Source organism: Melanaphis sacchari, unplaced genomic scaffold, assembly GCF_002803265.2.
Source record: "Melanaphis sacchari strain LSU unplaced genomic scaffold, SCAv2.0 Contig0_pilon_pilon, whole genome shotgun sequence".
Taxonomy (NCBI): domain Eukaryota; kingdom Metazoa; phylum Arthropoda; class Insecta; order Hemiptera; family Aphididae; genus Melanaphis; species Melanaphis sacchari.
Genome location: NW_020270366.1, coordinates 22,153,044 through 22,169,096, shown reverse-complemented (window position 1 = coordinate 22,169,096; position 16,053 = coordinate 22,153,044). Strand labels below are relative to the sequence as shown.

General features: G+C 24.9%; 1 protein-coding gene across 2 annotated transcripts; it reads left to right on the top strand.

Moving 5' to 3' along the window:
- The first annotated feature begins 4,674 nt into the window (after window positions 1-4,674).
- On the top strand, window positions 4,675-15,598 carry LOC112591140 (lipid droplet-associated hydrolase). 2 transcript variants are annotated; one of them, XM_025334856.1, is made up of 5 exons: window positions 4,675-4,876; window positions 7,912-8,206; window positions 10,589-10,920; window positions 13,605-13,793; window positions 15,265-15,598. In XM_025334856.1, exons 2-5 carry the CDS (start codon window positions 7,912-7,914, stop codon window positions 15,487-15,489), a joined length of 1,041 nt encoding a protein of 346 aa, XP_025190641.1. In that variant the 5' UTR covers window positions 4,675-4,876; the 3' UTR covers window positions 15,490-15,598. The 2 variants fall into 2 exon arrangements, with proteins under 2 accessions (XP_025190641.1, XP_025190632.1); XM_025334847.1 differs by lacking the exon at window positions 4,675-4,876 and adding an exon at window positions 5,660-5,761.
- The last annotated feature ends 455 nt before the right edge of the window (window positions 15,599-16,053 follow it).

Sequence of the window (16,053 nt, the reverse complement as noted above, 5' to 3'; positions counted from 1 at the left end):
AATGATGAATGTAACGATACTAATTAATTTGTTTAAATTTAAAATCATTATTTGTAAAGACTTAAAATGTTTACGTATATTATGAATTATACTATATTCAAAATGTGTGTTGATTAGTTTTGAAATATTATAATACATTTATACTATGAGTTTATTCATATTTTTTCGTGATATTTACAGTAAGCTATTATTATAACTTCTAAATTAATAACAATAATATAATATATGGTATTAACATACATATTATATATATTATTAAAATAATAAATGCAATATTTTTAGAAAAAATTAAATCAACCTATCGTGATACTAATGGCAAAATAAATTACTTCAATAGTTACATTCTCAAAAAATATAAATATAGTTAGTAATATAGGCAGACAAATCATTTCTGCTCAAAGTTTTACTATTCATAATGATATATCATTAAATTCAAATTTAACACATTTATTACAGTAAAACACTCGATACCTAATATATAACATAGGGATACCCAGTTGTTTACCATTTTTTAGTAAAATTTAGCTAAAGACCTAAAAAATGATGAAATAAATACAAATAAGAATATAATTAGTTGTAACGTATATAATAATAATATAATAATAATAATAATTTATAATTGATATAATAATATAATATATAATAATAATATAATAAAATTATAATAATAATAATAAAATAAAATAATAATTATAATAATAAAAATAAAAAAATAAAAAAAAAATATTAATATAATAATTATAATTATAATATATAATTATATTATATTATAATATTATATATAATTTATGATATTTTAGGAACTATACATTTTATATACACAAATATATAGTATAATATATAACTATAATTATAATTATATCGAAAAAATACATATATATACCTAGTAGCTATTTGTCTTGCATTATTTTTATGCTTAAGTAACATAATATTACGTACATATATTTACACGTACTTTATAATTGTTACAACCTTAAATAAATGGTATACCTATTATAATTAATAAATCACCATTTATATTGATTTTATTAAGCACATGACATACAAATGTACAATACTACTACTACTATTACTACGCATCTACATGTATTAACTATAGGCACCAACATAACTACGAATAAAATTAGCACTGCCCATAATATGTATATTAGTAATATTACCCTATTTTGGAAATGAGGGAGCATTTAGTGATACTTGTCCAGAGCTTAAATGATTAATTCATTTCAAACAAACGATTTATCAAACATTTAAATCCACTTTAAACTTTAAATCTAAATAAATTATTTTTTAATGGTTGATACGCAATAACCCTTTCTAAGTTAGTAAATGCTTTGGTTAGCAGTAAGTATACTAGGATATACATACATATTAAAATTCTTAACTTAAGTAATTAGAGAATAAAAATAATTATTATAGTAAATTAATATAGTAGGTAGGTATAAGGCGTATAGTTAAACAGTTTATTTTAAATTATTTTTAATGATTTAAATAATGTTTACTGTATTATAATTTTAAAGGTTGTTAAATACTTACAAAGTTTTAAGCTTTTTAAATTTTTTTAAATTATTAACCAAGTTAAAATGTTAATGTTTTAATTGAGTTAATAATTTAAATAGTTAAAATATTTGTTGTAAAAACTTAAACTTTTTAGGGTTTATTTAAAAAAATAATACTGATTAAATACATGTTTAGAGCCTTAGGGGTATCTATGTAGTATGTGCCTATAACTATGTTTATAACTAATTAGTTAATAATTTTTATTGTTTAAAACGCTGTACACAATATGATTTTAAATAAAAAATAAACAATTAAATTACTATTTATTGATATAATAGTTGTTGTAATTCCTTAAATTACGTGCATGATGATTTATTATAATAAGTGTATTTTTTGTTTTTTAATATAAATTTAAGAGGAAATCAAGAATCAATGGCATTATATTTTGTTTCTTATCTTTATACTAGCACAACATTGTAGCAATTCGAGTTTAGAGGAACCGATTTTATGAAGTTAGCTTTAATATTAAAATAAAAAGATAGGGATGTAATAAACAAGGGAAACACAAGTACTTTTATTGATATTTACATTTTAAAACCAATTAATATCGTTTTAAAATAATAATACGTATATTTAATATTCATCCAGCAAAAGAACACGTCTCAGTCCGACAAAAGTCGGTTCTCACACATAATACCTTATCATAGTGTATATAGTATGATATAGAGAGACCCGTCTTGATTTTTGCTATACTCTATCAAGAAAGAGCACACTGCAGAGATTCTACGTATACCGCCCTTGCAATGACACCATGCTAAAATCGAGACGTATTCTTTCGCTGAATGAATATTAAATATATTATTATTTTAAAACGATATTAATTGGTTTTAAAATTGAAATAGCAATAAAAGCCTATATAAGGTGAACTAGATAAAAATTTTACCTTTAGGTTTTAACTTGATGAAATATCACCAATAAGTTGCCTCTTCACTCCAGACATTTTCAACGACCATATAATAAATTATATAACTTATACTTATTGTAAACTGCTTTATAGATTGTATAATAAAAATATTTTTTAACAATAAAAAAAAAAAAAATTAATTAACTGATAATTCACTCTAATATAAATTCTACACTAACACAAAATTAGTTCTTCTGAACATAAATTTATAATGTTGTGTTAAATCAGAGAGAAAACAAAGTGAGTCCAATGCTGACATATTGATGCACGCACGGATATCGCATCATCGTCATGGTACCTACAATAATTACATATTATAGTATATTCATACGAAAATATATTTAATTAAGTTTAATAATTTTAGTTAAGTTTCTCCATCAACAAATATATTGAAATAGTCATACACGCACATTAAATAACAAATCAAAAATAGATAATAATTTATTGGTATATTTACCTATACATATAATCATTATAGATTAATATAATTTTATTCAAATCATAAAATTAAATTATAATTTATTTGTACCTGTTAGCTCTCCCTCTCGTAATAAAATACCATGATAAATATGATGAAACATTTCTGTGATAAGTTAAGCAGAATACATAAGAATTTTAATGATATAATTTTATAAGCCTATTTTTAAGTGATTGAATTTGCAATATTTAATTATTGTAACCATGCAATAGTTGTATATAGTAAGTATAAAATAAATATTCTACTGACTATTATTATTCAGTTATTATGTAGTTAACTTTAGCTTTATGTAGGTATATAAAGTTTAACTAATAATATTTATTTTTTTTTAATTATTATTAAAATAAATATTATTAACAATATCAATACGATATTATTGAACATATCTATTTTCTTAAGAAGTATAATATTATATGAACAATTCAAAATGCATTTTAGTAACGAAATAAGTAAAAGTATATCTTATTTATTATTTTAAATGATATATATCTAGAGGTTTTGGATTATTTAATTATTTAGTATACCTAAAATAAATAATAATTTATGTTTATCATAAAATATATAATGGTTTATCTAAGTTCTAAAGTAACCTACATACATGTGTAAAAACTGCTACTATACACAACTACTTCCATATTAGTTTATTTTAGTTAATTCAAATTTTTTAAATAATTTTCGTGCATTTAAATATAAATTGAAAAAATATATCAATATCAGTATACCAACCATATTTTGAAAATCTATTGTTTTGCAAAATTTTTATTATTTTTGTCCCTATACAAATTTTACGAAATTGTATTAAATTAAACAATTTGAGTAATTTATTCATACAATGTTCTAGAAATGCATGTTTCAATTCAGATAATATTAAAACATCTCAAATAGATGTCGCAATTAAATAATTAGGTATTGAAACATTAGATGTTAAGTCGATATAATTTCTGAAACCCATACTTTATACTTGGTCACTTGGATATATTTAGTTATTAATGTTTTGTACAGTTGGTAATTTATTGGTATAAGTACTAGGTAGTAGGTACATAATAATAAACATAACTCGACATTTTTATTCGTTTTTATTAGGTACAAGAATAATTTTAAATATTTAGTTAAAACACGATAGTAAATGAATAATAGTTAATTTTTGTATTCAATATTGTGTTTACCTATGTCCTATAGGCTATAGGTTATAACTAAAATAACATAGGTAGGTACCTAGTATATAATATGTTAATAATAATTAATAAATATTATAATGCTTAATGCGATGAGTAATCCTCACACTCGACATTTTGTTTGTTGTTGCAACCTGAATCTTATAAAATTTGTGTTAACACTGCAACGACAGTAATTTCAATTTCAAAATTATATTTATGTATAAATTCTACGTGGAACCACATAGGCTATAGCAACGCATATTCGTTTATTAGTTTATTACATATATTGTAAAATATAGCAAACGCGTTATACCTATGCAATAATTATTACCACGTCTATTGCCATTGCGTAATGAAAAATAATAACAGTCGTCCGGTTATTATGAGTCGCGAAACTGTGAAAGTAGATAGGTTGGTCAGCAAATTTACGTTGTCGCGTAAATACTAAATATTAATATTGTAATCATAACAACTAATAAAAATATTACGCAATAATTTAGCACGGGTGTCGAGGTCGCACTGAAACGAAGCGTCGCACTCGTAGTGAAAGGCAAGAACCGATGACGAGTTCACAGCGAGCGCGAAAACGCCGTCGCCGGCAACCAACGACCACGGCCGAATGGCAGTATTGTATCGTGTATTCGTGTCGCCGCCATCTCACTCTATCCACGTCTTTCCGTTGCCAGTTGGTACCGTAACGCGCACATCGTTTCCGTCTGCCGATTATCGATAAGACACGACGGAATCGGAACGGACCACCACCATTATTACCATCAAGGCGTGAGTACCGTTTACGACCAATCTATTGTTGAATCGACAATATTGTTAAAATAATATGATGAACAAAACGTAATTTTTACGTCCACGATAGTCGACGTGTCGGCCGTTACATAAACGGTGCGCACCGGTTGTTGGGTATGATATCTCTTATCGCTGAATTAAAATGATAAGCGTAGATTTTCTTTTCGTGTGATAAGAGATAACAGCGCGTGGTAGTCGATAAGATCTTCGCCGGGACGATTATCAACGTCCCAAGCTTTTCTTCTCACGTATGCGCCAGGACTTAAATCACGGCCTAAGAAAATAATCTTATGAAGTACCTGTATTACATCATAATTTCCTTACAAATATCACGGGTCAATAAAACTGACTTATACTTAGTAGCTTATTGAGGATATATTGAAGAATTTTAAACTACTTGTTGTGGATTATTATCATTATATTATGTTAACTGTAATTTTGTAATGATAAACATAACAATTGTTTACTTACAAATAACCAGTGGACATACCGATCGTAATGTGATCTTATACTACGTGTAGTATACATAAATGCTATGTATTATGTATTTATTATTAAAAAAATACGAATATTGAATATGTTGTGTACGCATCATTATTTACGACTCTACTCTGGTCTGGTAGCCGGTGGCCGGTGGGTATAGAAATCGTTGATAAGAAACTATGTTTTTATATTAAGAATCCCAAGCGTATGCGTGATAAGGATTCAGAATGTTGTGAATGTCCGGCGCTGATCCAAATTCCAATCGTGTGTTGTAATGGCGAGAGATCACGTTCTCGAGTAAACAGCTGATGATCGTTTGCCGGCGTGCTGTGTGTTGCAGTGTCTTCGCCGCGTGAAACGCCGATTTTACGCGTTTGTAATGTTTGTATAATGCACCTATTTGAAAAATATAAAATCGCTATTTTTTATGTTTCGATCTTTCATTATTTCTATACCATTATAAGTATTTAGATCATATTATTAAATTCTAACATGTCATCGTTCGGCCATTCTTGTGTAGGTATATTCTGAAAATATTCAACTTATAGATGATACAAGATATGAAGGTAGTATAGGTACTAAGGTTAGGTTACCTACATGTGATATGCTATAGTAACTTCAAGTTATGTTTAACGTGAGTCGTAAGGTATTTTTATGCGTGTAGCGACACTTATTAACGCTTAATAATGTTTATTAATCGCAATTCACAATTCACATTATTTAACCTGATTCCCCGCTGACAATATTTTTATACTGTTACATCGTCGTGATGATCATAACAGTGATAGTTTTTGAAATTTTTTCTATGTAAATATATCAGTTGGGGATTACCTATAATAATGCAATTATTATTTCTCTCCAGGTGTTTAATTATTTTTTTCAAATGGTTATTTCATCTTTTAAAAGGACGTTACATCCGCTTGTGTTATCTACCTGTCTCCGTCTTCCTAATGCATAATAATTTTAACGTTCAAAATAATACATTTTATACCTAATATTTGTTTTCTTTATCAGACCTACGTGTAACATAGATAAAACGCTTTCGTGTAAAATCGTTTTTATAGTTTTTAAATTACGTATCTTAATCTTAGATCTTAAATACATCTATTTCGAAAATTATAGAGGAAATCGTCTTTGAGGGTTTAATATACATATCGATTTTAATTTTTTTATTATTTGACGTTGTATTTCTGTGGTTATAGTTTTTAAGAAATCTTGTATTAATAATTTCAAGCATTTTGCCAAGATATAAAAATTCTATCAACATTCAACATAAATTAAAAATTAACATTAAAAATATTAGTTATAAATAGATAACAGATTTATGTGCAAATACATGTATATATATATATATATTTATATATGAGCTTTTTGAAATCTAATGATAATTGTTCCAGATTTAGATTCATTCTTATTAAAATAACACTAATTTGATTTTGCATATTTTACAGATTTCAACGTTTTTACCTTATTTTGCACATTTTAATGCATATTTTTATTTTCATCATGTATATTTTACGTCTTATATTTTTACATTTTTAACCCCACACAATATCGACTAAATTACGACCGGACGTTATCGCCAAAGTTGAGATACACCATATCCAACACAAAAATAAATTGTATTATATAATATATATTTCTTATAATTTTTGAGCCATAATAGTTAAATACTTGAAACTAATAAAAAAAAAATATAATATATATATGAATTCATGTTATATGAATCTAGTTCAATTGTTCCACATACGCCCCAATCAGTCAGTAAACGTGCATTCGTGCGTTCGTTACGTGTAAAATTATATGTAAATCATGCCAATTTTTATTCAATATTTTATAGATTGAAGATAAAGAAACTTAAAGAACTTTTAGTGAAGACAACAAAATGCTATTTTTAATATTTAATTAATAAATACATAAACAAATATTTAATTTTAACATAATTTTAAATAAAATATTTTTGATTGAATTTTAAGTGCATATTTGAGGTTTTTTTGTGCATTTAAATCCTCCTTCTAATTATGATGCACATGGCTTATTTTTTTTTAACCATATTTTTGTTTACATTCTAAAAAATGTAACCAATAAAAACTACTGTTTAATATTTACTCTCGTCTAATTAAAAATGTAGATGAATGGTATTTACTAGAGTCGTAATTTAAAAAATGTTAGCTGTGTACGCCTTTATATATTCTGCTATTCTAAACTTTAAATACTTTAAGTTAATTAAGTAGATATCTACTGATTCAATATAGATACATCATGAATAAAAATTTTCAGAAAAATATTTTACTACAAGAATGTAAGTTTCAATAATCACGAAAAAAAAAAAAATTTAAAAAATATTCTTTTAACATAGATTTTTTGAGAAAATGATTGTTCCGTTATAAAAAAATATATATTTATATATATATACGAATACATATACATATACAATAGGTGTTTTATAAATGTCTGTTAGTGTGTATGTGTGCATGTATTAGCCTATTGACTATCATATAAAATAAAATTGCACTATCATTTCGTCATAGATGACTGCAGCGGCCGCAGGAGGATCGGCAGCCACAGTTGCAAAGATGAGGTCGACAACTGCGGATGATGACAGCGGCTGTAGAATGAAAGCGACAGACCTATGGGTAGATGTTAACGGCGTGGCTACTCGAGTGCTTTGTTGGGGCCAGCCGATCGACGAGGACAACAAACATGAATTAAAACGAGTAGTACTATGCGTGTGCGGCAACCCAGGAGTAACAGAGTTCTATGAAAAATTTTTGCAGGAAGTCTATCGTGTCCTCAATGTTCCTGTCTGGGTATTATCGCATGCAGGTACAAATTTAATTTTTTATTATTTTACGTTTTTTTTAATTTTCAACAAGGTGCTTGGTATTTTCGCAATTAAATTATTTAGTAAAACAGTGTATATTAACTATTATAATATAACTAAATTATTATTATAATCATTTTAACGTAAGTCATCTATTCAAGTATACCCCTGAAATATTTATAATTTTTAACTTCGAATTAACGAATAAGAAAACTTTAAAATTGGTGCCTAATTGTGGTTTCTTTTAAACATATTGATATTCATCAAATAATAATTAATTCTAAGATTATTATTGATAAAGATTTAATTTATTCTTAGCTGAATGAAAACAATTTGGAGTTTTGTGAAATAGGTATTTGTAGTTTATAAACTGTTTCAACTACAGTTGAAATGTATCAAAAACATAAATGCAGTTTTTCAAAAAAGTTTTTTATCAACAGAGCGCTTAAAACGGACTTATATTTACACTAGTTATTTTAAAATTTTAAGGACTATAAATATTTAAATTTTAAATAGGTATATTGAAACACTTATTTTTTTAGAATTGCATGGTAAATCTTTACATTTTCATTCATTTATAAATCTTGTATAATTAACTAAAAAGTATTAATCAATTTTACTAAAACAAATACACGTTTTACTTTACTGTATTTTTGAATGTATTATACACACACATATACAGTATCAGTTTATACTTACAGTATATTTTATTATCGTTTATGTATAATGTGTATGCATGTTTTTAGTTTCGGTATATATGGTTTAAAATTTATATTGCTCTTTAATTAGTTTATGAAGTAGGTAATAGGTACCTAGATTGTGTTTTATTTTTTTTATTTCATAATTTGTTTAATATTTTATACGCTATAAAGTAAATAAATAAAAAACACTAATTTGAATAGTTTATAAACTTCCATGTGTTATATACGACAATAAGTAGATATACAATATACGATAAAAATAAATAATAATAGTTGAATAACATGAATTTTTGTAGCACAATGACTTTTAAAATAATTAAATATGTTTACAACTGAACATAATATTATGTATATTGTATTTTCACCATTGAACAAAGCTGCATATGATATTACGTGAAAAATATTTAATTATACTTATATTTGCTTATATTTTCACTTCTTTTATTACATTGTTAAATGTTAAACAAATAATACATTTTAATAAACTTTATGTACGTACGAGTGCTTTATAAATTAATGTTATCCAAAGTTCAATGATTAACTTTTAAGATAACACAACTATTGTTAATAAAAATTCAATCTAGTCAAAAAAGTTCATTAGGTAATCAATATATTTCCTTCTTAGGCTATCATAGTAGCATAATATTATTATAAATTAAAATAATTTTTTGTGAAATGTTTAGTTTATAAATACTAACTATAATTAACTATTATTTTTTACTTATATTTAAATAAAATAATTTAACAAAATATTCTTTTTTATTAAACTTTTTATTAGATTTTTTTGATTAAATTATCTGCGTATCATATTATTTTAATGTAAAAACATACAATTAGTAAACATATAATTAGTGCATTATAAAAATAACATCTGTTACTTTATTGTCATTGAGCGAAATTCATGTTATAGCCTTTTCATAGTTATTATATTATACAATATAAGTATAAATTGTTATTAAATGTATAATTTTTAATTTGAAGCAATCTATTAAAATATTTATTAAAAAATCTTTATTTATTAAATTTTATCATAAACACATCAAATTATTATTAATTTCCTGATTTGCAAGTTCTATTTAAAAAATGTATAATATTAACTTCATTATCTTCAGTAAAACCTATTTCATAATTAAGTTATCACGTGGAAATCTGTCCAAATTACTCATGTAGATTTGTTTATTAATTCATTAACTATTATTATTATTATGGTAGTTTTCTTAAGTTTTTAATTAATTATTAGTTTGCAATTAGCATAAACTTAGGAGCATTTTAGTTTTATAATTTTTATAATTATAATTTATTCATTTATGTATTCAGTTAAACACTTCAAAAAGTTAATTATACTGCATGTTTTTTTATTTTCTTTATTAGCTCTATAATCCAACTTGTGTTCACTAGTATATTTAATTTTAATAAATATTAATAATTTTTTTAACATTTATTTTTACATTAAAAAATTTGTTTTAGTTTATAATAAATGTAAATTAATTAGGATGGGGTGACCTATGGAAAAAATGTATGGAATTTCAAGCAGTGGGAAGTTGAATTTTAGTCAACTATGTAATAAATCACGGCACTAATTGTATTAAAAATCTTAGAGGGCCAGTGATAGAATTTTAATAACTATGAAAATTAATATTTTTATCCAAGTGAGCTATAATATTTAAACATTTATAATTTTAGGTCATGAAGTTCCGCCTTCGAATTTGGGACTTACAATCCCTGACCCTAAAAAGTATCCTGATCTATACACGCTAAAGGGACAAGTAGAGCATAAATTACGATTTATCGAGAAGTATGTGCCAGATAATTGTGATCTATATTTAGTGGGTCATTCAATCGGTTCGAAAATTATATCAGAATTGCTTAAGGACAGTGCAATGGCTCAGAGATTGTCTGTTAAACGTTTAGTGTTCCTGTTTCCCACTCTACAAAAAATGCGTGAGACACCAAACGGGCGTAAACTTATATTTACTACATCCAACTTTCTATCCATCACAATATTTTTATCTTGGGTAAGATATGATAAAAACAATTATTAAATTTTACTAGCGTAGTGTTTTTAACGTTTAATTTTTACTTTATTCATAGTATATTATATTGGTATAATATTATTATAAAATAATGTATATATTAATTAATATATACATTATATTAAATTCACTATTACATTAATATTGAATTTCTTAATTATTAGGATTAGTTATTGGTTAATATAATATTAATAAACTATAATATTGATTGCATTCCTAACATTGTAGAATTAATAAGATGTAGAATACATTACAGATTTTAATTTTGTACGAACATATCAATATGCGTTATAAAATGATGGTTCAAAATAATTAGTAGGCATATTAATTAATTCTTTCGATAGATTTTTGTTGTTTCGATTATTAATATACATATAATCAATAATCATAATAATAATATATAATTATATATATTATATATTATTCTATATAATTTATATAATCACTTTTCATGACAGAAAAGTGTATCGAACATAGAATAATACATGAAAATTGCAATTTACATTATAAACTAACTTCTTATTATATAAAAGTATATACGTCTGATAAACTCGTTCATATAAAGCAGGCATGTCAAACACTCGGCCCGCGGGCCGCATGTGGCCCTCAGCACTTTTTTTTTTATGGCCCGCGGCTACCAACATTAATGGACAAGAAAAAATGAATAATAAAATATTAATGCCGTGTCACAACTTATCTTAGATTCTTAGAGAATGGTTTGTTTGGTATACATTATTACTCTGTCTTATCTTCTGATAAGATAACCTTTTTTTATTTAGTCGTATCTGCTGTGTTTCGTAAACGTAAAGAATAAAATTGAAAAATTTGTAGAAAATATTTGTTTATTTTTGTTAAATTTTCATGTGCGGACCGCATCGAAAACTATTCATTTTATTTGGCCAACTTGATACTTTGAGTTTGACATGCCTGATATAGAGTATAGATATTATAACTTTGTAATATTTGAGTAGGTTTACAATCAAAGGGTCATAAACATCTGGCTTAATACTGGTTTTGGATTTTTAATATGGATTCTAGAATATTATTGTTCGCATGAATTACTTTAAGCCCCTCGAATAGCGCTTAAAAATTCCTTGTCAGAAGAAGCCGGTAAAATCGGTTTTGGTGTCCGTAGCACGTTCATATACAGTATAGACATACATAGCATGATTTTCATTAAGATACCACCTGGCATTTAAAACTTGAACATCACATGATATAAATTAATTCTTTAATAGAATTTTTATTTTTGAAGTACATTTCTGGTTCGATAAAATTCCAGAAAATTAAAAAATGTATAATACCAAGAACCCAAAATTTTTTATTTACTTAAAAAGTTCATATAACTGTTGAAAATATTAAAATGTTTTTAAATAATATATACACATATGTGTGTGTGTGTGTGTGTGTGTGTTTAAAAAAATAATAAGAACAATTTTTATACTATTAAGTCTGGGACGTTTCTTTAAAATTTTTGATGTTAAAGTTAAAAATAATTCTGATATATAAACAATAATTATTTAATTTTGTTGATTATTCCTCATTGAAAACTGATAAATAAACATTTTTCTTATACAGTATTAAATTAATTACATTTTATAAGTTAAAATATTATGCAATATTGTTATATTTATTTTATTTAATACGACTTAATATTTAATAATAAACAATATATTAATATATATTATAATACTATAATTTTATAGTATAAATTAAAGTTTATTATCATATAGGTAATACCTGTAATAAATTTATTATACGTTGCATTATTGAAAATCATAATATAGTTGTTATTATTTTAAATAGTTTCCTTTATATATTCTTGAATAATTTCGTCAAAATAAAATAATATTAAAAAAAAATAAACTTATATTTTACATTAAAAATCGAAATTTGGACGATTAGATTTTGTGTTGTAAGATTATTGGAGTGGTGTGGTACGGGTATCCCCAACAAAATTCATTTACGTAAACTTAAAATACTTATAACTATTTATAATAGTTATTACTCAAAAAATACTTGTTTGGATTTAAATTTGTATACATCGTATTACTTCAAAAAATATTCTGGTATAAATATGAATTAAAAAATATACGTTGTATTTAATAAAATACAAAACTTAAAAAAGTATTAATTCTTAAAAATTATGTTGTTATATTTCAACCTAGAAATTATGTGAAACAAATATTTTCAAAAACATTAATAGATTTTGAAATAATGAGTGTTCAATAAAAGAATCACCCAGTATATTATTACATGTTATATTTCATTATACATAAACAAAGTTTTTAAATTATATGAATATTAAAAAGAAAAATTGTATAATAATTAATTGGGTTAGTAAGACTACGTATATGGGTTATAACTTATAAGTTATGACTAATGATAAATATAAAGGTACACATCGGTAAGTAACATAATATATTATGAGGAATTGGCAATAAGTATTAATTATGTTTACGTTTTCAACTACTAATCTTATGATATTGTTAGAAATATAGGTACCTATAGGAAAAAATTAATTTTTTTACTCGAGTTTTAAAACACCGATAGCATATTATAGTTTAAAATATAACCTATTAATAGTTTAAATATTTAATTGTTCAAGATAAAAAAACCTATTTATTATAATGCTTAAAATAATTTAAAAATTTTAATTTATTTAGATTTTTATTTCATTTCCGGCTTTTATCAAAAAATTTTTGGTAAATGTAACACTATTAATCATGGAAGGAAGGTTTGTCGATGACTATGTTATAAGGTCAGCAGTGCATTTGGTTCATCCAATGGTGTTACGCAACGTATTTTCAATGGCATTAGACGAAATGGATAAAGTATACGATTTGGACTGCAAGGTTTGTTGTAATAAATTTACCTATTTACGTGTCTGGTAGATTATATAGAATAAAGGTTTTACCAAATTAAACGTTTTGAATTTTCAATTAAATTTAGTAATATTTTCTATCAATTGACAAATAGAATAAAAAATTGAATTACATTATCTAAAATCTATTAATGTTCTTCTCGCGTAGATAAAATGTACACTGTTGCATAAACCGCATAGATGTAGAAAAGCTTATTTAACTGTTCAACAATAATTTAAAAATTGTTCACCTTTAAAAAATTGTATGCTTTATTAATACACCGAGTTAAAAACGTAGACAATAAAAGTGCCTAATAGGATTTCTGAGAATTCTATGAAGAATCTCGATTGTGTACTTCGCCATCTTCATTTTTTTTTTTTTTTTGACGTGTTGAAAAGAATCATTACAATAGATAGTTGATGATGAATAGAAAACCCGAAATGATTGTTAGTTTACGGTTGAACAAAATTATTTATATAAATTATAAGTAGTATCTGAACAGTCGTCTATATTTTATTCAAACCTACTAAAAAATAGCTTAAGTAATATTTTATAATTCTTCTTTTTACATATTATAGGAAGCCAAAAAGATTTACGTCCCATGTTTAGGTATATAATACTTTGCCGCCGTTTAAAAAAATTGTATCTTAGAGATAAATATATATCAGTACTTATGAGAACTAATACTAACGTAGTTTTCCTTTTTTGTGGGAGTTCAAATAATAATAAAAAAAGAATATAATCATATAATATAGTAAACATATTTTTTAAATTCTAATTAAAATATTATATTAATTTTTTTACAATGTTGATTTGTGTTTCCAAATTGTATTATTTTTATTATTAGTAAGTAGCAATAATTTAAATTTATGATGATGTTATATATAAATCATAAATTTATTGTAATATTTTATTAAAATAAGTAATAACCATGATAACAATGTAATGTGAACTTACAGATTAATTAAATAATTTCTTTAAATACGTACGGACCTATGTATAAAAACTAACAATTTACTAATTTACAAATAACTAGTTAATTGTTAATTGAAACTTATAGTTCTTATGTAGCCATGCAGTGTAATTACTTGAAAATTAATTATAGCTACTATAGATTTATAAGAAATATATAATATATTTTCACTTTTTCATACATTTAATATTAATGGCATTTTTTGTTCATTAATTTATTAGTAGTGTGGAAAAATTATAAATTATTAAAAGTCAACACTGTTCAATAAATACTCTGCTCCTTAATGAAAATAACCAATGATAATAGTCTTACACCTATACATTAACCTGCAGGAGATCGAAATTCTAGAATACCCGTGTTTCTAAAACAATGTATTTTAATCATTATTGTAATACGTCTTGCGTATAGTAAGCAACAAGAATTTTCACTGTTCTTAATTTCGTGAAATTATATAGGTAAGTACTTAATATTATTGACGTGATTTTACAGCCGTTGAAGGACAACGCGAAAAGATTGCACATGTACTTCGGCAAAACCGACGATTGGTGTCCGACGTCGTTTTATGATGATATTAGCAAGTGCGTACCGGAAGCAGAGTCTGTATTGTGCGACAAAGGCTACCAACACGCATACGTAATCAATTATTCCGATGAGATGGCCGGCATCGTGTGTGACTGGCTCCAACCCGATCTAGGAGACGCTAAATCGCACTGATTTTACATATGATAACGTCATTCATATCGAAGGTGTCCACCAGCTCACTGCACTTAAAAACAATTTTGTCTTACAAATCATGGTGTTTTTTTTTTTTTATCAACCATTGTTTTATCAATGTCTTTTTGTACTTACCTGTGATATTCTTCTAGTTTGACATGCCTCACCTTACCACGAAACTTATAAATAAAATCGTAAATTATTAAAATATAATATGTATAATCAGTATTTTGTTTATATTGCATCGTATAAATATATAGTTTAAAATAATAACTATAATATAATAAATGACTACATAAACGACGTGGTATACCTTTATTTGTCAATTAATTACCTCAGTACCTATATAACATTCTGTGTAGTACCTACCTCTATATAATATTGTTTATAGATACTTACATTTTCCGTACAATATTATAATATAACATAAGTACGTATGACTCTTCTGCGTTTCATAATGTATAGACAGTAGGCACTATTTAATGTAATATTATTATAATACAACGACTGCCGCGTGAATCCAAAAAAGTGCTTCATATTCTTACGACCGTTCGACAGATGGAT